The 24759-nt window shown below is 64.4% G+C and overlaps 1 protein-coding gene across 2 annotated transcripts in view; it reads right to left on the minus strand.

Moving 5' to 3' along the window:
* The window catches only part of ATP2A1 (ATPase sarcoplasmic/endoplasmic reticulum Ca2+ transporting 1), a 126304-nt gene that overhangs the window by 60991 nt on the left and 40554 nt on the right, over positions 1–24759 (minus strand). For both annotated transcript variants that reach the window (XM_075914532.1, XM_075914533.1), the window contains exons 4-7: positions 9896–10000; positions 4815–4953; positions 3669–3749; positions 3289–3374 (exon numbers count right to left, since the gene is read on the minus strand). In XM_075914532.1, the coding sequence (XP_075770647.1) occupies positions 3289–3374; positions 3669–3749; positions 4815–4953; positions 9896–10000 (411 nt within the window). The remainder of the gene's footprint in view (positions 1–3288; positions 3375–3668; positions 3750–4814; positions 4954–9895; positions 10001–24759) is intronic.

Consider the following 24759-nt stretch of genomic DNA (forward strand, 5'->3'; position numbering starts at 1 on the left):
CTGGGGTGCAGTGACTGGGGTTAGCTCTCTGGCCGGGGTGCAGGGTGCGGTGACCGGGGGTAGCTCTCTGGCCGGGGTGCAGGGTGCAGTGACCGGGGGTAGCTCTCTGGCCGGGGTGCGGTGACCAGGGGTAGCTCTCTGGCCGGGGTGCGGTGACTGTGGGTAGCTCTCTGGCCGGGGTGCAGGGTGCAGTGACCGGGGGTAACTCTCTGGCCGGGGTGCAGGGTGGGGTGACCGGGGGTAGCTCTCTGGCCGGGGTGCAGGATGGGGTGACCGGGGGTAGCTCTCTGGCTGGGGTGCAGAGTGCGGTGACTGCGGGTAGCTCTCTGGCAGGGGTGCAGGATGGGGTGACCGGGGGTAGCTCTCTGGCCAGGGTGCAGGGTGAGCTGGCTGGGGGTAGCTCTCTGGCAGGGGTGCAGTGACTGGGGTTAGTTCTCTGGCCGGGGTTCAGGGTGCGGTGACTGTAGGTAGCTCTCTGGCCGGGTTGCAGGGTGCGGTGACCGGGGGTAGCTCTCTGGCCGGGTTGCAGGGTGCGGTGACCGGGGGTAGCTCTCTGGCCCGGTTGCAGGGTGCGGTGACCGGGGGTAGCTCTCTGGCCGGGTTGCAGGGTGCGGTAACCGGGGGTAGCTCTCTGGCCGGGTTGCAGGGTGCGGTGACCGGGGGTAGCTCTCTGGCCGGGTTGCAGGGTGCGGTAACCGGGGGTAGCTCTCTGGCCGGGGTGCAGGGTGGGGTGACCGGGGATAGCTCTCTGGCTGGGGTGCAGTGACTGGGGTTAGCTCTCTGGCCGGGGTGCAGGGTGCGGTGACCGGGGGTAGCTCTCTGGCCGGGGTGCAGGGTGCAGTGACCGGGGGTAGCTCTCTGGCCGGGGTGCGGTGACCAGGGGTAGCTCTCTGGCCGGGGTGCGGTGACCAGGGGTAGCTCTCTGGACGGGGTGCAGTGACTGTGGGTAGCTCTCTGGCCGGGGTGCAGGGTGCAGTGACCGGGGGTAACTCTCTGGCCGGGGTGCAGGGTGGGGTGACCGGGGGTAGCTCTCTGGCCGGGGTGCAGGATGGGGTGACCGGGGGTAGCTCTCTGGCTGGGGTGCAGGGTGCGGTGACTGCGGGTAGCTCTCTGGCAGGGGTGCAGGGTGCGGTAACCGGGGGTAGCTCTCTGGCCGGGGTGCAGGGTGGGGTGACCGGGGATAGCTCTCTGGCTGGGGTGCAGTGACTGGGGTTAGTTCTCTGGCCGGAGTTCAGGGTGCGGTGACTGTAGGTAGCTCTCTGGCCGGGTTGCAGGGTGCGGTGACCGGGGGTAGCTCTCTGGCCGGGTTGCAGGGTGCGGTGACCGGGGGTAGCTCTCTGGCCGGGTTGCAGGGTGCGGTGACCGGGGGTAGCTCTCTGGCCGGGTTGCAGGGTGCGGTAACCGGGGGTAGCTCTCTGGCCGGGGTGCAGGGTGGGGTGACCGGGGATAGCTCTCTGGCTGGGGTGCAGTGACTGGGGTTAGCTCTCTGGCCGGGGTGCAGGGTGCGGTGACCGGGGGTAGCTCTCTGGCCGGGGTGCAGGGTGCAGTGACCGGGGGTAGCTCTCTGGACGGGGTGCAGTGACTGTGGGTAGCTCTCTGGCCGGGGTGCAGGGTGCAGTGACCGGGGGTAACTCTCTGGCCGGGGTGCGGTGACCGGGGGTAGCTCTCTGGCCGGGGTGAAGGGTGGGGTGACCGGGGGTAGCTCTCTGGCTGGGGTGCAGTGACTGGGGTTAGCTCTCTGGCCGGGGTGCAGGGTGCGGTGACCAGGGGTAGCTCTCTGGCCGGGGTGCAGGGTGCAGTGACCGGGGGTAGCTCTCTGGCCGGGGTGCGGTGACCAGGGGTAGCTCTCTGGACGGGGTGCAGTGACTGTGGGTAGCTCTCTGGCCGGGGTGCAGGGTGCAGTGACCGGGGGTAACTCTCTGGCCGGGGTGCGGTGACCGGGGGTAGCTCTCTGGCCGGGGTGAAGGGTGGGGTGACCGGGGGTAGCTCTCTGGCTGGGGTGCAGTGACTGGGGTTAGCTCTCTGGCCGGGGTGCAGGGTGCGGTGACCGGGGGTAGCTCTCTGGCCGGGGTGCAGGGTGCAGTGACCGGGGGTAGCTCTCTGGCCGGGGTGCGGTGACCAGGGGTAGCTCTCTGGCCGGGGTGCGGTGACCAGGGGTAGCTCTCTGGACGGGGTGCAGTGACTGTGGGTAGCTCTCTGGCCGGGGTGCAGGGTGCAGTGACCGGGGGTAACTCTCTGGCCGGGGTGCGGTGACTGGGGGTAGCTCTCTGGACGGGGTGCGGTGACCAGGGGTAGCTCTCTGGCCGGGTTGCAGGGTGCGGTGACCGGGGGTAGCTCTCTGGCCGGGTTGCAGGGTGCGGTAACCGGGGGTAGCTCTCTGGCCGGGTTGCAGGGTGCGGTAACCGGGGGTAGCTCTCTGGCCGGGGTGCAGGGTGCGGTGACCAGGGGTAGCTCTCTGGACAGGATGCCAGACGGGCACGTGACAAAGTGGATAGGTTTAGCTGTGTTCTTTGCGCTTGGCGTGTGGAACTGGTTCCCTGTGTGCTGCAGTGTGACCCCGGGCAATGGCCTGGAGTTGGGGGTCCCAGCAGCAGGAGGGTTGGGAGGGTTAGGGGGTCCCAGCAACGAGTTGGGAGGACAATGGGCTGGAGAGGGAGGCCCCTAGGGTATGTCTAGACTGCGTCCCTCTGTCGGCAGAGGGATGCAGATTAGGCAGGTCAACATTGCAAATGAGGCAGGGATTTAAATATCCCGTGCCTAATTTGCATAAAAATGGCCACTGCGTTCTGCCGACTCAGCACTTTGTCGGCAAAAAGTGGCAGTCTAGGGGGGATCTGTGGAGAAAGAAAGCCTCTCTCAACAGATCCTGTGAACCTCCTTGCAGGAGGCAAGGACAGAGGAGGGGCCGAGGGAGGAGGCAATACGGGGGATACAGGACAGTGCGAGATGCCCCGGGGATGGGGACAGACCCAGCTGTGCTGTGACTGGCCCTGCCCGAGGGCCCAGAGAGCTGCCTGGGCTGGGGGGTCAGGCGTTCAGTAACTCCCCTGAATCAGTGCAGGCTGGGCATCAGGGGGCCAGAGCGAGGGGACTCCCTGAGGCACCCACAGTGAGAGACAGGCGAGCAGGAGGCTCAGACAGGTGCGGGTCCAGGAGGCAGAGGGATTAGACCCCCAAGAAGGGCTGTTGCACTGAAGAGGATTCCCCACAGGGACCGTATGGAGTTGAGCGTGCACACGCCTGGTGGGCGACTTGGGGGGGCAGGCCTGGCCCGTCTGTGCCACTCACCGAGAAGAGCATGTTCTTCTTGTCCTGGTTCACAGCACGAGGGTCCGGCACAGGGTCCGTGTGCTTGATAACAGAGACCGACTCACCTGGCAGGAGGAGCAGAGAGATGAGGCACCAGGAGTCCCCAGCACATGGACAGAGGGGCACCCAAAGGGGCCGAACAGGAACAGAGAGATGCTGCCTTCCATCCCACTGAGGCCCACTCGCTCACCCATGGCCACAGACACAGCCACTGCAGAGTGACAGGTACCCACGCCACAGGCACACCCCTCCCCCCCACAGACTCACAACTGCAAGCTTGAATTTCTTATGTCTGCCCTGCAGTTCTGCCCCCCCCCCCCAGTTCTTTGCCCTCAGCCCAGCCCCCCCAGGCCTGGTACCTGTCAGGATGGACTGGTCCACACGCAGGGTGGTGGATTTGATGGAGATGATGCGGATGTCAGCCGGCACCTTGTCACCCACTGCAGGGAGAGGGACAGACATGCTGTGATCAACAGACATGGGGAAGGAGGTTTCCCCACTACTGTCAGGGGGGCAGACCCTGGACCCACTCCCCTCTCACCAGGGCTGCAGGGGGTGCTGCGAACAACCACAACCGGGGCAAGTGGGCGGTGTGACTTTGGTCCTGTTGTCCAAGCACCCCCTCAGCTCACCCCAAGATACAAGGCACTGGACTCCAGCAGCCCCAGGGCCAGGGTGGGGGTGTTGGAGCAGCAGCCGGGTGCAGACACAACCGCATGCTGCACCAGGCGAAGGTGGGGAGGGAGGGAGCCCTGCAGCCGGAGGGGCAGGGGGAGACAAGGAGAGGAAATACTGAGTCAGTTTTCCCTGTGCACCAGTCCCGCTGCCCCAGCCGGGGTTCAGACCCCCACAGTGTAACCCTAGCTCCCCCTGCGCTGGAGCCCTCCTGCCAGCTCAGTGTCGTGTCCCCCCCCCACCGCCCTCTATGTCCTGCAGGCCATGTCCTCGCAACCCTGGCTCATCACATTCCTGCTGTCCGCCGCTTGGCGCTGCCCTTAGAAGGAGTGCCGGGCGCCTAGCCCCCCCTCGCCCAGGGGCTGCCAAGGAGATGGTGAGGTCAGCGCTGCTGGGGGGCGCTGGGTGGGGGCAGAGAAGGTCACTCCCGCCTGCAGAGAGGGGGCTGGTGTGGGGAACACAGGGTCTCCCCCCCAAGGCTGGGGGCAGCATGATGGACACGTTGGCTGCAGCCCAGACGCGGGAACACCTGTCACTGAACAAGTGCAGTGCGAAGGGGATTCCGCGCGGCTCCACTTTCAGTCGGGACTGTCTGTTCCTGCACACACACTCCAGCACGGGGAGGAGCCTGGGGTCAGGGCAGGCCGGGGCCAGGTGGTAAACAAGGCCCAGAGCTGGGGATGGGGGGGCCCAGCAAGCCTTGGCTATCCTCCTAGGGCATTGTGGGTACTCCTGGCAACAGCAGGATTGGCGGGCCCCCCTCCGCGCACAGGGCTGCTGGAAGCAGGGCTGGGCCCTCCCTGCTCCGGTGCGCTGGGCCAGGCACTCACCAGCCACCTCGGCGATGTCTCCGGGGACCATTTCCCGGGCCTTGATCCTCTGCACAGACTTCCTGTCCGTGCGGTACACCTTGCCCATCTCGGGCTCATACTCCTTCAGGGCCTCGATGGCGTTCTCGGCGTTCCTCTCCTGCCGGGGCAGCCCACGATCACCCAGCCTGCAGCACCAGGGTCCTCACAGGCACCAAGCCCAGGCCCAGGCCCTCGCGGCGGCTAGGCCAGCCACTCTGGGGTGGGACGTGAGGCCTGCTTCCAAGACCCAGCCCCCCCAGGCCGAGACGTTGGCGTCAGCGAGCTGGCCGAAGTCTCTTGCCCTGTCCCCCGAGACATGCCAGCAGCCTCGCAGCCAGCCCCATGCAGGGTTGCCAGATGGTTGAAACAAAAATACTAACCCCCCCCCCCCAAAAAAAAACACTGAGAAAAAATTCTGTTGAAGGAAAAAAGGGGGGGGAGGGGACCAAAGTTGTTGACCAAAAAGAAACAAACTTCAAGACCATTTTGTGCCAGCAGCCTTGCAGAACCCGGGGCTGGGGCTGGGGTGTTGGGAGCCGAGGGGGGGCAAGTTTCTTCTCAGTTTAAATCTCTGTGGTAATCACAAGGGTAGGGTCACTGCTAGGGATTACCAGGTAGTCATTAAAAACAGACAGACAAAATCAGACTCGCTTCATGGGCGGAGGAGGGGAGAAGGACCAGCTGGGAGGGGAGCAGTGCTGGCCTGGAAGGGGGGGCCTGGAAACAGCTAATGGGGGGGCAACGGTGCTGGCCGGGAAAGATGGGGGGCCCAATGGGAAGCATGGCTGGTCATGGGGGAGGGGGTCGGGCAGAACGGGGCTGGCTGCAGGATATCAGGGGAGGAGAACTGGCTGGGAGGATGGCAGGGCTGGCACAGGGGGCTCGCCCGACTGACCTGCCACACCCTGACGATGGGGGCAGGAGGCAGAGCTGGGGGGGGTCGGTGGCCATGAGGCTGGCCGGGAGGAAGGGGGGCAGGAGGAAGGGAGGGCGGGACGCACAGCTGGGGGGGGTCGGCTGTGAGGCTGGCCGGGAAGAAGGGGGGGAGGGCAGCAGAGCTGGCCAGGAGGAAGGGGGGATGGGAAGCAGAGCTGGGGGGGTGGGAAGCAGAGCTGGTGGGGGGAAGCAGCGGCGCTGGCCAGGAGGAAGCGGGGGTGGGAAGCAGAGCTGGTGGGAGGCAGCAGCAGCGCTGGCCAGGAGGAAGGGGGGGTGGGAAGCAGAGCTGGTGAGGGGAAGCAGCGGTGCTGGCCAGGAGGAAGGGGGGGTGGGAAGCAGAGCTGGTGGGGGGAAGCAGCGGCGCTGGCCAGGAGGAAGGGGGGGTGGGAAGCAGAGCTGGTGGGGGGGAGCAGCGGCGCTGGCCGGGAGGAAGCGGGGGTGGGAAGCAGAGCTGGTGGGGGGGAGCAGCGGCACTGGCCGGGAGGAAGGGGGGGTGGGAAGCAGAGCTGGTGGGGGGAAGCAGCGGTGCTGGCCAGGAGGAAGGGGGGGTGGGAAGCAGAGCTGGTGGGGGGAAGCAGCGGCGCAGGCCAGGAGGAAGGGGGGGTGGGAAGCAGAGCTGGTGGGGGGGAGCAGCGGCGCTGGCCGGGAAGAAGGGGGGGTGGGAAGCAGAGCTGGTGGGGAGAAGCAGCGGCGCTGGCCAGGAGGAAGGGGGGGTGGGAAGCAGAGCTGGTGGGGGGGAGCAGCGGCGCTGGCCGGGAAGAAGGGGGGGTGGGAAGCAGAGCTGGTGGGGGGAAGCAGCGGCGCTGGCCAGGAGGAAGGGGGGGTGGGAAGCAGAGCTGGTGGGGGGGAGCAGCAGCGCTGGCCAGGAGGAAGGGGGGGTGGGAAGCAGAGCTGGTGGGGGGGAAGCAGCGGCGCTGGCCAGGAGGAAGGGGGGGGTGGGAAGCAGAGCTGGTGGGGGGAAGCAGCGGCGCTGGCCAGGAGGAAGGGGGGGTGGGAAGCAGAGCTGGTGGGGGGGAGCAGCGGCGCTGGCCAGGAGGAAGGGGGGGTGGGAAGCAGAGCTGGGGGGGGGGAAGCAGTGGCGCTGGCCAGGAGGAAGGGGGGGTGGGAAGCAGAGCTGGTGGGGGGGAGCAGCAGCGCTGGCCGGGAAGAAGGGGGGGTGGGAAGCAGAGCTGGTGGGGGGGGAGCAGCGGCGCTGGCCAGGAGGAAGGGGGGGTGGGAAGCAGAGCTGGTGAGGGGAAGCAGCGGCGCTGGCCAGGAGGAAGGGGGGGTGGGAAGCAGAGCTGGTGGGGGGGAGCAGCGGCGCTGGCCAGAAGGAAGGGGGGGTGGGAAGCAGAGCTGGTGGGGGGGAAGCAGCGGCGCTGGCCAGGAGGAAGGGGGGGTGGGAAGCAGAGCTGGTGGGGGGAAGCAGCGGCGCTGGCCTGGAAGAAGGGGGGGTGGGAAGCAGAGCTGGTGGGGGGGAGCAGCGGCGCTGGCCAGGAGGAAGGGGGGGTGGGAAGCAGAGCTGGTGGGGGGGAAGCAGTGGCGCTGGCCAGGAGGAAGGGGGGGTGGGAAGCAGAGCTGGTGGGGGGAAGCAGCGGCGCTGGCCTGGAAGAAGGGGGGGTGGGAAGCAGAGCTGGTGGGGGGAAGCAGCGGCGCTGGCCGGGAGGAAGGGGGGGTGGGAAGCAGAGCTGGTGGGGAGGAGCAGCGGCGCTGGCCGGGAGGAAGGGGGGGTGGGAAGCAGAGCTGGTGGGGGGGAGCAGCGGCGCTGGCCAGAAGGAAGGGGGGGTGGGAAGCAGAGCTGGTGAGGGGAAGCAGCGGCGCTGGCCAGGAGGAAGGGGGGGTGGGAAGCAGAGCTGGTGAGGGGAAGCAGCGGCGCTGGCCAGGAGGAAGGGGGGGTGGGAAGCAGAGCTGGTGGGGGGGAGCAGCGGCGCTGGCCAGAAGGAAGGGGGGGTGGGAAGCAGAGCTGGTGGGGGGGAAGCAGCGGCGCTGGCCAGGAGGAAGGGGGGGTGGGAAGCAGAGCTGGTGGGGGGAAGCAGCGGCGCTGGCCTGGAAGAAGGGGGGGTGGGAAGCAGAGCTGGTGGGGGGGAGCAGCGGCGCTGGCCAGGAGGAAGGGGGGGTGGGAAGCAGAGCTGGTGGGGGGGAAGCAGTGGCGCTGGCCAGGAGGAAGGGGGGGTGGGAAGCAGAGCTGGTGGGGGGAAGCAGCGGCGCTGGCCTGGAAGAAGGGGGGGTGGGAAGCAGAGCTGGTGGGGGGAAGCAGCGGCGCTGGCCGGGAGGAAGGGGGGGTGGGAAGCAGAGCTGGTGGGGAGGAGCAGCGGCGCTGGCCGGGAGGAAGGGGGGGTGGGAAGCAGAGCTGGTGGGGGGGAGCAGCGGCGCTGGCCAGGAGGAAGGGGGGGTGGGAAGCAGAGCTGGTGGGGGGGAGCAGCGGCGCTGGCCAGGAGGAAGGGGGGGTGGGAAGCAGAGCTGGTGGGGGGGAGCAGCGGCGCTGGCCAGGAGGAAGGGGGGGTGGGAAGCAGAGCTGGTGGGGGGAAGCAGCGGCGCTGGCCAGGAGGAAGGGGGGGTGGGAAGCAGAGCTGGTGGGGGGAAGCAGTGGCGCTGGCCAGGAGGAAGGGGGGGTGGGAAGCAGAGCTGGTGGGGGGAAGCAGCGGCGCTGGCCAGGAGGAAGGGGGGGTGGGAAGCAGAGCTGGTGGGGGGGAAGCAGCGGCGCTGGCCGGGAAGAAGGGGGGGTGGGAAGCAGAGCTGGTGGGGGGGAGCAGCGGCGCTGGCCGGGAAGAAGGGGGGGTGGGAAGCAGAGCTGGTGGGGGGGGGAGCAGCGGCGCTGGCCAGGAGGAAGGGGGGGTGGGAAGCAGAGCTGGTGAGGGGAAGCAGCGGCGCTGGCCGGGAAGAAGGGGGGGTGGGAAGCAGAGCTGGTGGGGGGGAGCAGCGGCGCTGGCCAGAAGGAAGGGGGGGTGGGAAGCAGAGCTGGTGGGGGGGAGCAGCGGCGCTGGCCGGGAAGAAGGGGGGGTGGGAAGCAGAGCTGGTGGGGGGGAAGCAGCGGCGCTGGTCAGGAGGAAGGGGGGGTGGGAAGCAGAGCTGGTGGGGGGGGGAAGCAGAGCTGGCCGGGAGGAAGGGGGGGTGGGAAGCAGAGCTGGTGGGGGGGAGCAGCGGCGCTGGCCAGGAGGAAGGGGGGGTGGGAAGCAGAGCTGGGGGGGGGAGCAGCAGCGCTGGCCAGGAGGAAGGGGGGGTGGGAAGCAGAGCTGGTGGGGGGAAGCAGCGGCGCTGGCCAGGAGGAAGGGGTGGGTGGGAAGCAGAGCTGGTGGGGGGGAGCAGCGGCGCTGGCCAGGAGGAAGGGGGGGTGGGAAGCAGAGCTGGTGGGGGGGAGCAGCGGCGCTGGCCAGGAGGAAGGGGGGGTGGGAAGCAGAGCTGGTGGGGGGGAGCAGCGGCGCTGGCCAGGAGGAAGGGGGGGTGGGAAGCAGAGCTGGTGGGGGGGAGCAGCGGCGCTGGCCGGGAGGAAGGGGGGGTGGGAAGCAGAGCTGGTGGGGGGAAGCAGCGGCGCTGGCCAGGAGGAAGGGGGGGTGGGAAGCAGAGCTGGTGGGGGGGAGCAGCGGCGCTGGCCAGGAGGAAGGGGGGGTGGGAAGCAGAGCTGGTGGGGGGGAGCAGTGGCAGTGGTCGGGGGAGATCAGGAAGAGGAACAGGCCGGCGAGAATCAGAGCTGGGGAGGTGCAGGGGTCTGGCCGGGGAAGATCAGGAGGGGAAGTGGGGGAGAACTGGCCAGCCGGGAAGGGGGAGGGGTGAGCAAATGGGCTGGCAGGGAGTGGGAATGACCCGGGCACTCGCTGCCTGTCCCGCGCAGGCTCCCGGCGACACGTGAGCAAGGAGGAGGCTTCCCCCCCTCCTCATACTCAACCGACTGCGGGCTCCTGGCGGCAATCGCGGCCCCGCCCCCCAGCTTGGACTCCCAGCCGCCCCTCCACCCCCCACCCACGCCAGGTTTCCATCTGGTGCGCAGCCGGAAAAATCAGAGAATACCGGACATTGCACACTGCACGTGTCCAGTACCGTCTGACTGTTTTTACCGGACAGAGCGCAAATACCGGACTGTCCGGTACAATGCCGGACGCCTGGCAGCCCTGGCCCCGCGCCGCGCACAGGGGGCTCGCCCGACTGACCTGCCACACCCCGACGATGGCGTTGGCAATCAGGATCAGGAGAATGACAAAGGGCTCCACAAAGGCCGTGACCGTCTCCTCGCCTTCCTCAAACCAGGCCAGCACCTTGGGGGCAGACGCACAGCCAGGATCAGGCTCCTTCGAGTTGCAGCGCTTCCCGGGCACAGCACCAGGGACCCCATGGGCAGAGATCTCTAGAGCTCTCCCTCTGCCCGCTGCCCTTCCTCCGGAGCTGCATACACCCTGGAGCCACACCCTCCCACCCCACGGGCAGAGAGCCACAGCCCCCTTCGCCTCCTCCAGAGCTGCACCCTCCCACCCCACGGCCCCCTTCCCCTCCTCCAGAGCTGCACCCTCCCACCCCACGGCCAGAGAGCCACAGCCCCCTTCTCCTCCTCCAGAGTTACACCCTCCCACCCCACGGCCCCCTTCCCCTCCTCCAGAGCTGCACCCTCCCACCCCACGGCCAGAAAGCCACAGCCCCCTTCTCCTCCTCCAGAGTTACACCCTCCCACCCCACGGCCCCCTTCCCCTCCTCCAGAGCTGCACCCTCCCACCCCACGGCCAGAGAGCCACAGCCCCCTTCGCCTCCTCCAGAGCTGCAGCCTCCCACCCCACGGCCCCCTTCCCCTCCTCCAGAGCTGCACCCTCCCACCCCACGGCCAGAGAGCCACAGCCCCCTTCCCCTCCTCCAGAGTTACACCCTCCCACCCCACGGCCCCCTTCCCCTCCTCCAGAGCTGCACCCTCCCACCCCACGGCCAGAGAGCCACAGCCCCCTTCGCCTCCTCCAGAGCTGCAGCCTCCCACCCCACGGCCCCCTTCCCCTCCTCCAGAGCTGCACCCTCCCATCCCACGGACAGAGAGCCACAGTCTCCTTCCCCTCCCCCAGAGCTACACAGCCCCCTTCTTCTCCTCCAGACCTACACCCTCCCATCCCATGGCCAGAGAGCCACAGTCCCCTTCTTCTCCTCCAGACCTACACCCTCCCACTCCACGGCCCCCTTCCCCTCCTCCAGAGCTGCACCCTCCCACCCCACGGCCAGAGAGCCACAGCCCCCTTCGCCTCCTCCAGAGCTGCAGCCTCCCACCCCACGGCCCCCTTCCCCTCCTCCAGAGCTGCACCCTCCCACCCCACGGCCAGAGAGCCACAGCCCCCTTCCCCTCCTCCAGAGTTACACCCTCCCACCCCACGGCCCCCTTCCCCTCCTCCAGAGCTGCACCCTCCCACCCCACGGCCAGAGAGCCACAGCCCCCTTCTCCTCCTCCAGAGTTACACCCTCCCATCCCACGGACAGAGAGCCACAGTCTCCTTCCCCTCCCCCAGAGCTACACAGCCCCCTTCTTCTCCTCCAGACCTACACCCTCCCATCCCATGGCCAGAGAGCCACAGTCCCCTTCTTCTCCTCCAGACCTACACCCTCCCACTCCACGGCCCCCTTCCCCTCCTCCAGAGCTGCACCCTCCCACCCCACGGCCAGAGAGCCACAGCCCCCTTCCCCTCCTCCAGACCTACACCCTCCCACTCCACGGCCCCTTTCCCCTCCTCCAGAGCTGCACCTTCCCACCCCACAGCCAGAGAGCCACAGCCCCCTTCGCCTCCTCCAGAGTTACACCCTCCCACCCCACGGCCCCCTTCCCCTCCTCCAGAGCTGCACCCTCCCACCCCACGGCCAGAGAGCCACAGCCCCATTCCCCGCCTCCGGAGTTACACCCTCCCACCCCGTGACCCCCTTCCCCTCCTCCAGAGCTGCACCCTCCCACCCCACGGCCAGAGAGCCACAGCCCCCTTCCCCTCCTCCAGACCTACACCCCCCATGGCCAGAGAGCCACAGCCCCCTTCCCCTCCTCCAGAGTTACACCCTCCCACCCCACGGCCCCCTTCCCCTCCTCCAGAGCTACACCCTCCCACCCCACGGCCAGAGAGCCACAGCCCCCTTCCCCTCCTCCAGACCTACACCCTCCCACCCCACGGCCAGAGAGCCACAGCCCCCTTCCCCTCCTCCAGAGCTGCACCCTCCCCCCCCCACAGTCCCCTTCCCCTACTCCAGACCTACACCCTCCCACCCCACGGCCAGAGAGCCACAGTCTCCTTCCCCTCCTCCAGAGCTACACCCTCCCACCCCACAGCCAGAGAGCCACAGCCCCCTTCCCGTCCTCCAGACCTACACCCTCCCACCCCACGGCCAGAGAGCCACAGCCCCCTTCCCCTCCTCGGGTATGTCTACACTACCACCCTAGTTCAACTTTGTAGTCATTCAAAGTTGCAAATGAAGCCCGGGATTTAAATATCCCGGGTTTCATTTGCATCTTGCCGGGCGCCACCATTTTTAAATCCCCGTTAGTGCAGACTCTGTGCCTGCGGCTACATGCGGCACGGAGTAAGTAGTTCATATTAGGTTTTCTAATTCGAACTACCGGTACACCTCATTCCAAGCGACAAGAATGATTAAAGGTCTAGAGAACATGACCTATGAAGCCAGGCTTCATGAACTGGGCTTGTTTAGTTTGGAAAAAAGAAGATTAAGGGGGGACATGATAGCGGTTTTTAAATATCTAAAAGGGTGTCACAAGGAGGAAGGCGAAAATTTGTTCCTCTTGGTTTCTGAGGACAGGCCAAGGAGTAATGGGCTTAAAGTGCAGCAGGGGAGGTTTAGATTGGACATTAGGAAAAAATTCCTAACTGTCAGGGTGGTCAAATATTGGAATAAATTGCCAAGGGAGGTGGTGGAATCTCCCTCTCTGGAGATATTTAAGAACAGGTTAGATAGACATCTGTCAGGGATGGTGTAGACGGAGCTTGATCCTGCCTTGAGGGCGGGGGGCTGGACTCGATGACCTCTCGAGGTCCCTTCCAGTCCTATGATTCTATGATTCTATGAAGACTAATTTGAACTACCTACTCCGTGCCGCGTGGAGTCCGCGCTAACGGGGATTTAAAGGCGGCGCCACAGCCCTCTTCACCTCCTCCAGAGCTACACACATCCCAGAGTTACACCCCTCCCACTCAATGGCCAGAGAGAGACAACCCCCTTCCACTCCTCCAGACCTAAACACACCCCAGAGTTACAACCCTCCCATCCCACAGCAAGAGAGCCACAGCCTCCATCATCTCCTCCAGAGCTACACACACCCCAGAACTACACCTCTCCTAACCCATGGTCAGAGAGCCACGGCACTGTTCCCCTCTTCCATAGCTATACCTTCTCCACCCCATGGCCAGAAACAGCCTCCTTCCCCTCTTCTAGAGCTACACATACCGCAGAGCTACACCCATCCAACCCCATGGCCAGAGAGCCAATGCCCCCTTTCCCTCCTCGAGAGCTACACCCCACCCAGAATTACACCCCTCCCATCCCACGGCCAGAGAGTCACAGCTCCCTTCCCGTCTTTCAGAACTGCACCCATCCCAGGGTAAATAGCCACACCCTTCCCCTCTTCCATAGCTACGCACACTCCAGAGCTACACCCATTGAAACCCTCAGCCAGAGAGCTACAATCCCCTTCTCCTCTTTCAGTGCTACACCCCTCCCATCCCACGGACTGAGAGCCACAGCCCCCTTTCCCTCTTCCATAGCTACGCACACCCCAGAGCTACACCCATTGAAACCCTCAGCCAGAGAGCCACAATCCCCTTCTCCTCTTTCAGAGCTACACCCCTCCCATCCCACGGACTGAGAGCTACAGCCCCCTTTTCCTCTTCCAGAGCAACACACATCATAGGGCTACAACCTCCCACATCACAGCTAGAGCGCCACACCCATTCCCCTCTTCCATAGCTACACACACCCCAGAACTACACCCCTCCAATCCCACGGACAGAGAGCCACATCCCCTTCCCCCTCTTTCAGATCTGCTCCCATCCCAGAGCTACAACCTCCCACCCTGTGACGTAGTCGGGTGCTGTCTACTTTGTAACCCAGAGTTCCTGACGGCTGTATTGTGTGATGTATGATTCCCAATGACTCACCCAACTTGTGTTTTGGCTGTAGACATCTAAGTCCCAGCTGGAGCAGGTAACAACCCTGTTCCCAGAGAAAGGGACAAAGGAAGAGAGGCGGGGACTGTCCCCAGGCTAGGAGGTAGGGCCAGCGGAGTTGGGTTAGTGTCGGCTGGGCTAGGGGAATGAGGATGAGGGAAACCCCTTCCCCCAAAGAGGAATAAGGCTCCTGTCCTGGCTTCTGTGTCAGCACTGATCCTACACTATGCTGTATCTCTGAGAAGCAACAAAAACCTTCTACTCAACTGGCCGCGTATGGGAGTGCAGGGCCGGGGGCTTCCCGACTCATCATCACACACCCCACGGCCAAAAAGCCACAGCCTCCATCCCCTTCTCAAGAGCTACACACACCCCAGAGCAACACCCCTCCCAAACCATGGCCAGAGAGTCATAGCCCCCTTGTCCACTTCCAGAGCTACACATACAGCAGAGCTGCACACCTCCAAAACCATGGCCAGAGAGTCAATGCCCCCTTCCCCTCCTCCAGAGCTACACCCCTCCAACTGAAGGGTCAGAGACACAGCCCCCTTCCCTTCCTCCAGAGCTACACCTCTCCCATCCCACAGTCAGAGAGACACTGCCCAGAGCAACACTCCTCCCATTCAATGGCCAGTAAGGCACAGCCTGCTTGCCATCCTCCACAGCTGTGCACACCCCAGCACTATCCCCCAATCCCATCACACAGCCACAGCCCCCTTCCCCTCCTCCAGACGTACACACAACACAGACCTACACCCCCTCCAACACCACAACCAGAGAGCCACAACCCCCTGTGATGACGCAGTCGGGGTACCCCCATCCCTGCAGCAGCAAGAACAGACTCTGTCAGCCGATAGAGTAGACGGGGTTTATTGCTTCTCCTGGATACAGCCCAGCACAGACATGATGGCTGCATCTAGACTGGCAAGTTTTTCCGCAAAAGCAACTGCTTTTACGGAAAAACTTGCCAGCTGTCTACACTGGCCGCTTGAATTTCTGCACGAACACTGACTTCCTACTGTCTGAAATCAGTGCTTCTTGCGGAAAGGCTATGCTGCTCCCGGTCGGGCAAAAGCCCTCTCGCGCAAATGCTTTTGTGCAAGAGGGCCAGTGCAGACAACAAGGTATTGTTTTGCACAAAAACGCCCCGATGGCGAAAATGGTGGGCGGGGCTTTCTTGCGCAAAACTGCGTCTAGATTGGCACGGACGCTTTTCCGTAAAAAGTGCTTTTGCAGAAAAGCGTCCTGCCAATCTAGACGCGCTTTTCCGCAAATGCTTTAACGGAAAAACTTCTCCATTAAAAGCATTTCTGGAAAATCCTGCCAGTGTAGACGTAGCCGATGTGTCTACAGGAGTCGGGGCCAGGATGCCTCAGATCCCTTGAGGGGGGGTGTGGCGGGGTAGCCCCGCCCCTCCCGGGAGCCGCCGGCGTGCCGCGGAGAGGGGGGGAGGACTCAACCCCCGGGACGGCACAGCCCGCCGCCCGCGGCTCCAGCGCAAGGGAGCCGGCGCCCCGGCCGGGGAACGAGCCGGGGCGGGCGGGGGCGAGAGAAGCCGCCGGGACGCCGCAGACACGGCGGGGGGGCTCACCCCCCGGGGCGGTACAGACCGCCGAGGGCGGAGCAGGAACGGGGGAGCCGGCACCCCGGCCGGGTGACGAGCCGGGGCCGGCAAATAACGCCGGAAGGGGACGGGGGCGGAGTGACGTCAGGGGGACGTCACATGACGCCCGCCCCTGGGAGGGACCGCAGGCGGACGAGGGCCCTGACGTCATCTGCCTGCGACCGGCGGCTGATTCAAAAGCAGCCGGGAGCCAGACAAGAGGGGAGGGCACAGAGGAGAGGCTCTCCCCGCAAAGGCCAGCGAACGTAAGCGGGTGTTGGAGGCCCTGGGTGGGGGCCGAGGGAACACCCAGGTGAACCTATGGGTTCCGGGGGAAGAAGTGGCCCAGGGCAGGGACGCGGACCCTGAGAGCAGGGGAGTTTAGGGGGCTCGACCCCCCCTGCTAGGTGGGGAGTCTTCTCCCTTACCTTAGGGCCCTGGGCTGGGGTCCGGAGCGAGGGCGGGCCCGGACCCCCTTCCCCCAACCGCCGTGGGGCACGCACGGAGCGAGTTGCGTACAGTGGCAGACAACGTTTTGGTGACTGAGGGGCGGACATAAGCCCCTCCGGGGGTCAATCCCTTACAGGGGGTCCCTGGGCCCCTAGATTCCAGCCCCTCCTTAGACTGCTTCCTTCATGATTCCAGCCCCAGACTGACCCTTCCCCCAGCACACGCCCTTTGCCCGCTCTCCTCCCTTAACACGTAGAACCGGTTTGGCCACTGTCCTGAGGTCCCTCTTGCTGGGCCCTGCTACAGACTCGGCCAGCGGGGTCCCCACCGCCCAGCGCCCAAGCATAGTAACCAGCAAGGTACTGACGCTGCAGCACAACATTGGGCAAGTCAATGGGAATCACACCTCACAGTGCAGGGGGACCCCGGGATTCAGAGCAGACACCCCCCCACTACGCCGCATGCCCCTCCCCTCTTCCATAGCTGCACACAACCCAGAGCTACACCCCTCAACCCCACGGCCAGAGAGCGACAGCTCCCTTCCCCTCCTCCAGAGCTACACCACTCCCACCCCACAGCCACAGACCCCTTCCCCTTCTCCAGAGCTACACACACCCCAGAGCAACACCACTCCCACCCCACAGCCACAGACCCCTTCCCCTTCTCCAGAGCTACACACACCCCAGAGCAACACCCCTCCCATCCCACAGCCACAGACCCCTTCCCCTCCTCCAGAGCTACACACACCCCAGAGCAACACCCCTCCCACCCCACAGCCACAGACCCCTTCCCCTTCTCCAGAGCTACACCACTCCCACCCCACAGCCAAAGACCCCTTCCCCTTCTCCAGAGCTACACACACTGCAGAGCTACACCACTCCCACCCCACAGCCACAGACCCCTTCCCCTTCTCCAGAGCTACACACACCCCAGAGCAACACCCCTCCCATCCCACAGCCACAGACCCCTTCCCCTCCTCCAGAGCTACACACACCCCAGAGCAACACCCCTCCCACCCCACAGCCACAGACCCCTTCCCCTTCTCCAGAGCTACACCACTCCCACCCCACAGCCACAGACCCCTTCCCCTTCTCCAGAGCTACACACACTGCAGAGCTACACCACTCCCACCCCACAGCCACAGACCCCTTCCCCTCCTCCAGAGCTACACACACCCCAGAGCAACACCCCTCCCACCCCACAGCCACAGACCCCTTCCCCTTCTCCAGAGCTACACCACGCCCACCCCACAGCCACAGACCCCTTCCCCTTCTCCAGAGCTACACACACCCCAGAGCAACACCCCTCCCACCCCACAGCCACAGACCCCTTCCCCTTCTCCAGAGCTACACCCCTCCCATCCCACAGCCACAGACCCCTTCCCCTCCTCCAGAGCTACACACACCCCAGAGCAACACCCCTCCCACCCCACAGCCACAGACCCCTTCCCCTTCTCCAGAGCTACACACACTGCAGAGCTACACCACTCCCACCCCACAGCCACAGGCCCCTTCCCCTTCTCCAGAGGTACACACACTGCAGAGCTACACCACTCCCACCCCACAGCCATAGACCCCTTCCCATCCTCCAGAGCTACACACACTGCAGAGCTACACCCCTCCCACCCCACAGCCACAGACCCCTTCCCCTCCTCCAGAGCTGCACACACCCCAGAGCTACACCACTCCCACCCCACAGCCAGAGACCCCTTCCCCTTCTCCAGAGCTACACACACTGCAGAGCTACACCACTCCCACCCCACAGCAACAGACCCCTTCCCCTTCTCCAGAGCTACAAACACTGCAGAGCTACACCACTCCCACCCCACAGCCAGAGACCCCTTCCCCTTCTCCAGAGCTACACACACTGCAGAGCTACACCACTCCCACCCCACAGCCACAGACCCCTTCCCCTCCTCCAGAGCTGCACACACCCCAGAGCTACACCCCTCCCATCGCACAGCCACAGACCCCTTCCCCTCCTCCAGAGCTACACACACTCCAGAGCTACACCCCTCCCATCCCACAGCCACAGACCCCTTCCCCTCCTCCAGAGCTACACACACCCCAGAGCTACACACACCCCAGAGCTACACCCCTCCCATCGCACAGCCACAGACCCCTTCCCCTCCTCCACAGCTACACACACTGCAGAGCTACACCCCTCCCTCCCCACAGCCACAGACCCCTTTCCCTACTCCAGAGCTACACACACTGCAGAGCTACACCACTCCCACCCCACAGCCACAGACCCCTTCCCCTCCTCCAGAGCTGCACACACCCCAGAGCTACACCCCTCCCACCCCACAGCCACAGACCCCTTCCCCTCCTCCAGAGCTGCACAGACTGCAGAGCTACACCCCTCCCTCCCCACAGCCACAGACCCCTTCCCCTACTCCAGAGCTACACACACTGCAGAGCTAAACCACTCCCACCCCACAGCTAGAGACTCCTTCCCCTTCTCCAGAACTACACACACTGCAGAGCTACACCACTCCCACCCCACAGCCACAGACCCCTTCCCCTCCTCCAGAGCTGCACACACCCCAGAGCTACACCCCTCCCATCCCACAGCCACAGACCCCTTCCCCTCTTCCAGAGCTACACACACTGCAGAGCTACACCCCTCCTATCCCACAGCCACAGACCCCTTCCCCTCCTCCAGAGCTGCACACACGCAAGAGCTACACCCCCTCAACTCCATGGCCAGAGAGCCACAGCTCCCTTCCCCTCCTCAAGAGCTGCACACACCCCAGAGCTCCACCACTCCCAACCCACAGCCACAGAGCCCTTCCCCTGCTCCAGAGCTACACAGACTGCAGAGCTACACCCCTCCAACCCCACAGCCACAGACCCCTTCCCCTTCTCCAGAGCTACACACACTGCAGAGCTACACCCCTCCCATCCCACAACCACAGACCCCTTCCCGTCCTCCAGAGCTGCACACACCCCAGAGCTACACACCTCCCTCCCCACAGCCACAGACCCCTTCCGCTCCTCCAGAGCTGCACACAGCCCAGAGCTACACCCCTCCCATCCCACAACCACAGACCCCTTCCCCTCCTCCATAGCTGCACACACCCCAGAGCTACACCCCTCCCTCCCCACAGCCACAGACCCCTTCCCCTCCCCCACAGCTGCACACACCCCAGAGCTACACCCCTCCCACCTCACAGCCACAGACCCCTTCCCCTTCTCCAGAGCTACACACACTGCAGAGCTACACCCCTTCCATCCCACAGCCACAGACCCCATCCCCTCCTACAGAGCTACACACACCCCAGAGCTACACCCCTCCCATCCCACAGCCACAGACCCCTTCCCCTCCTCCAGAGCTGCACACACCCCAGAGCTACACCACTCCGACCCCACAGCCACAGACCACTTCCCCTCCTCCAGAGCTGCACACACTCCAGTGCTACACCCCTCAACCCCACGGCCACAGACCCCTTCCCCTCCTCCAGAGCTGCACACACTGCAGAGCTACACCCCTCCCATCCCACAGCCACAGACCCCTTCCCGTCCTCCAGAGCTACACACACCCCAGAGCTACACCTCTTAACCCCACTGCCACAGACCCCTTCTCCTCCTCCAGAGCTGCAAACACCCCAGACCTACACCCCTCCCATCCCACAGCCACAGACCACTTCCCCTCCTCCAGAGCTGCACACACCTCAGAGCTACACCCCTCAACCCTATGGCCACAGACCACCTTCCCCTCCTCCAGAGCTGCAAACACCCCAGAGCTACACCCCTCCCATCCCACAGCCACAGACCTCTTCCCCTTCTTCGGAGCTACACACAATGCAGAGCTACACCCCTCCCATCCCACGGCCACAGACCCCTTCCCCTTCTCCATAGCTACACACACCCCAGAGCTACACCACTTCCATCCCACAGCCACAGACACCTTCCACTTCTCCAGAGCTGCACACACCCCAGAGCTACACCAGGCACACCCCACAGCCACAGACTCCTTCCCCTTCTCCAGAGCTACACACACTGCAGAGCTACACCCCTCCCATCCCACAGCCACAGACCCCTTCCCCTCCTCCAGAGCTGCACACACCCCAGAGCTACACCACTTCCATCCCACAGCCACAGACTCCTTCCCCTCCTCCAGAGCTGCAAACACTCCAGAGCTACACACACCCCAGAGCTACACCCCTCCCATCCCACAGCCACAGACCCCTTGCCCTCCTCCAGAGCTACACACACCCCAGAGCTACACTCCTCCACCCCACGGCCACAGTCCCCTTCCCCTCCTCCAGAGCTGCAAACACCCCAGACCTACACCCCTCCCATTCCACAGCCACAGACCACTTCCCCTCCTCCAGAGCTGCACACACCTCAGAGCTACACCCCTCAACCCTATGGCCACAGACCACCTTCCCCTCCTCCAGAGCTGCAAACACCCCAGAGCTACACCCCTCCCATCCCACAGCCCCCTTCCCCTCCTCCAGAGCTGCACACACCCCAGAGCTGCACCCCTCAATCCCACGGCCACAGACCCCCTTCCCCTTCTCCAGAGCTACACACACTCCAGAGCTACATCCCTCCCATCCCACAGCCACAGACCCCTTCCCCTTCTCCAGAGCTACACACACTGCAGAGCTACACCCCACCCATCCCACAGCCACAGGCCCCTTCCCCTTCTCCAGAGCTACACATACTGCAGAGCTACACCCCTCCCACCCCACAGCCACAGACCCCTTCCCCTTCTCCAGAGCTGCACACACCCCAGAGCTACACCCCTCCCATCCCACAGCCACAGACTCCTTCCCCTCCTCCAGAGCTACACACACCCCAGAGCTACACCCCTCCCATCCCACAGACCCCTTCCCCTCCTCCAGAGCTACACACACCCCAGAGCTACACCCCTCCACCCCACGGCCACAGACCCCTTCCCCTCCTCCAGAGCTGCAAACACCCCAGAGCTACACCCCTCTCTCCCCACAGCCACAGACCCCTTCCCCTCCTCCAGAGCTGCACACACCCCAGAGCTACACCCCTCCCACCTCACAGCCACAGACCCCTTCCCCTTCTCTAGAGCTACACACACTGCAGAGCTACACCCCTCCCATCCCACAGCCACAGACCCCATCCCCTCCTACAGAGCTACACACACCCCAGAACTACACCCCTCCCATCCCACAGCCACAGACCCCTTCCCCTCCTCCAGAGCTGCACACACCCCAGAGCTACACCACTCCCACCCCACAGCCACAGACCACTTCCCCTCCTCCAGAGCTGCACACACTCCAGAGCTACACCCCTCAACTCCACGGCCACAGACCCCTTCCCCTCCTCCAGAGCTGCACACACTGCAGAGCTACACCCCTCCCATCCCACAGGCACAGACCCCTTCCCCTCCTCCTGAGCTACACACACTCCAGAGCTACACCTCTTAACCCCACGGCCACAGACCCCTTCCCCTCCTCCAGAGCTGCAAACACCCCAGACCTACTCCCCTCCCATCCCACAGCCACAGACCCCTTCCCCTTCTTCGGAGCTACACACAATGCAGAGTTACACCCCTCCCATCCCACGGCCACAGACCCCTTCCCCTTCTCCATAGCTACACACACCCCAGAGCTACACCACTTCCACCCCACAGGCACAGACTCCTTCCCCTTCTCCAGAGCTACACACACTGCAGAGCTACACCCCTCCCACCCCACAGCCACAGACCCCTTCCCCTCCTCCAGAGCTGCACACACCCCAGAGCTACACCACTTCCATCCCACAGCCACAGACTCCTTCCCCTCCTCCAGAGCTGCAAACACTCCAGAGCTACACACACCCCAGAGCTACACCCCTCCCATCCCACAGCCACAGACCCCTTCCCCTCCTCCAGAGCTACACACACCCCAGAGCTACACCCCTCCCATCCCACAGCCACAGACCCCTTGCCCTCCTCCAGAGCTACACACACCCCAGAGCTACACCCCTCCACTCTACGGCCACAGACCCCTTCCCCTCCTCCAGAGCTGCAAACACCGCAGACCTATACCCCTCCCATCCCACAGCCACAGACCACTTCCCCTCCTCCAGAGCTGCACACACCTCAGAGCTACACCCCTCAACCCTACGGCCACAGACCACCTTCCCCTCCTCCAGAGCTGCAAACACCCCAGAGCTACACTCCTCCCATCCCACAGCCCCCTTCCCCTCCTCCAGAGCTGCACACACCCCAGAGATATACTCCTCCCATCCCACAGCCCCCTTCCCCTCCTCCAGAGCTGCACACACCCCAGAGCTACACCCCTCAATCCCACGGCCACAGACCCCCTTCCCCTTCTCCAGAGCTACACACACTGCAGAGCGACACCCCTCCCACCCCACAGCCACAGACCCCTTCCCCTTCTCCAGAGCTACACACACTGCAGAGCTACACCCCTCCCATCCCACAGCCACAGACCCCTTCCCCTTCTCCAGAGCTGCACACACCCCAGAGCTACACCCCTCCCATCCCACAGCCACAGACCCCTTCCCCTCCTCCAGAGTTACACACACCCCAGGGCTACACCCCTCCCATTCCACGGCCACAGACCCCTTCCCCTCCTACAGAGCTACACACACCCCAGAGCTACACCCCTCAACCCTATGGCCACAGACCCCTTCTCCTCCTCCAGAGCTGCACACACCCCAGAGCTACACCCCTCATCCCCACGGCCACAGACCCCCTTCCCCTTCTCCAGAGCTACACCCCTCCCATCCCACATCCACAGACCCCTTCCCATTCTCCATAGCTACACACACCCTAGAGCTACACCACTTCCACCCCACAGCCACAGACTCCTTCCCCTTCTCCAGAGCTACACACACTGCAGAGCTACACCCCTCCCATCCCACGGCCACAGACCCCTTCCCCTTCTCCATAGCTACACACACCCTAGAGCTACACCACTTCCACCCCACAGCCACAGACTCCTTCCCCTTCTCCAGAGCTACACACACTGCAGTGCTACATCCCTCCCATCCCATAGCCACAGACCCCTTCCCCTCTTCCAGAGCTTCACACACCCCAGAGCTACACCCCTCCCATCCCACAGCCACAGACCCCTTCCCCTTCTCCAGAGCTGCACACACTCCAGAGCTACACCCCTCCCATCCCACAGCCACAGACCCTTTCCCCTCCTCCAGAGCTACACACACCCCAGAGCTACACCCCTCCTATCCCACAGCCACAGACCCCTTCCCCTTCTCCAGAGCTGCACACACCCCAGAGCTACACCCCTCCCACCCCACAGCCACAGACCCCTTCCCCTCCTCCAGAGCTGCACACACCCCAGAGCTACACCCCTCCCATCCCATGGCCAGAGACACAGCTCTCTTCCACTCTTTCAGACCTGCTGTGACGTAGTGGGGGGCTGTCTGCTCTGTAATCCGGGGTCCCCCGCGCTGCGCTTTGTGATTCCCACTGACTCACCCACATGTGGATTGGCCCAGACACCTTTGCCCAGCTTGAGCACTTATCAAAACTCTTCCCAGGGGGAGAGACAAAGGAAGAGAGGCGAGGCAGGTCCTGGCGGGGAAACGTGAAGGGAACAGACTACGCTGAGGGGGCAATGGACCCCCTAACCCAAGGGGTCTGAGGCATCCTGGCCCCGACTCCTGTAGCCACATCACGTCTGTGCTGGGCTGTATCCTGGGGAAACAATAATCCCACCCCCCCCCCGTTCTACTGGCTGGCGGAGTCTGTTCTGGCTGCTATGGGGGTGCAGGATCAGGGAGGTCCCCGACGCGCCGTCACAGTGGTGTCAGAGGTGGGATGCGCTGCACCCCGCGGATAGAGCTTCCGGCTGCGGGTGACAGGGAGCAGTAGAAGAAAGGGGCTTGCAAGATCCAGGCGGGCTGGAGGCAGAGCAAAGTGATTCCTGGGAGCCGTGGGGCGCTGCAGCACTTGGTCAGTGACTCTGCACCCTGGGGACCGGCAGGGCGATGGCCTGCACCCCACTCCTGAAGGCAGACCTTGTGCAGAGGGAGGGGCCTGCCCATGAGGAAAGCAACCAAAGCCCAGCTGATTACCCAGCTGGAAGAGAATGACCCGTCCAGGGGCCTGGATCCTGGTCCAGTGGGGAACAGCCAGACACCCCCTGAGAGCGTCTCAGGCCCTCAGACCGGAGGGGGTGGAGTCCACCAGACAGACGTGGTGGCCACCAGGCCACGCTCCGCCAGCAGCGGTTCATCCATGGCGGGGTCCATCCCGGCAGAGCTGCGGCGGCTGGAGATCGAGCTGTGGATGAAGGAATTGGCGGTACAGGACCGAGAGAGGCAGCAGCAGCATGAGCTGGCTATAGCGGAGTGCAGAAGCCGAGGGGCCCTGGCTGCAGTGAGCGGGGAGGACCCCAGGGGGCCCAGGGCAGCTAGATGCTTTGAAAAGCTCGTGCTATCCAATGTAAGAACGTGGGGGACATGGATGGGTTCCTTAGTGCCTCTGAGCGGGCCTATGAGCTGCACCGGATCCCCCAGCGGACCAGCTCCCCCCTTGCTGGATCAGGAAGTCAACCAGCTGGAGAATCTGCATCCGGGTGATTACAAATGGGTCAAACAGGCCCTGCTGCACCAGTTCGGGCTGACCCCTGAGACAAGCAGGCAGACGTTCCGGGGGGGTGCAGAAGGGGCCACGGGAGGCCTATGTAGATATGGCCTCCCGCCTGGCGCAATCCTGCCACAAGCGGGTGTGCAGAGTCGGGGCCCAGACCGCACAGGACCTGCGTAAGCTGAAGATGCTGGAACAGTTCTTTGAAATGTGCACACCCAGCCTGAGGCTGTGGCTCAAGGTCCGGAGGCCAGGGGACCCCATGGACGAGTTCATACACAGCTGGTCT

This window comes from Pelodiscus sinensis, unplaced genomic scaffold (genome assembly GCF_049634645.1).
Source record: "Pelodiscus sinensis isolate JC-2024 unplaced genomic scaffold, ASM4963464v1 ctg116, whole genome shotgun sequence".
Classification (NCBI taxonomy): domain Eukaryota; kingdom Metazoa; phylum Chordata; order Testudines; family Trionychidae; genus Pelodiscus; species Pelodiscus sinensis.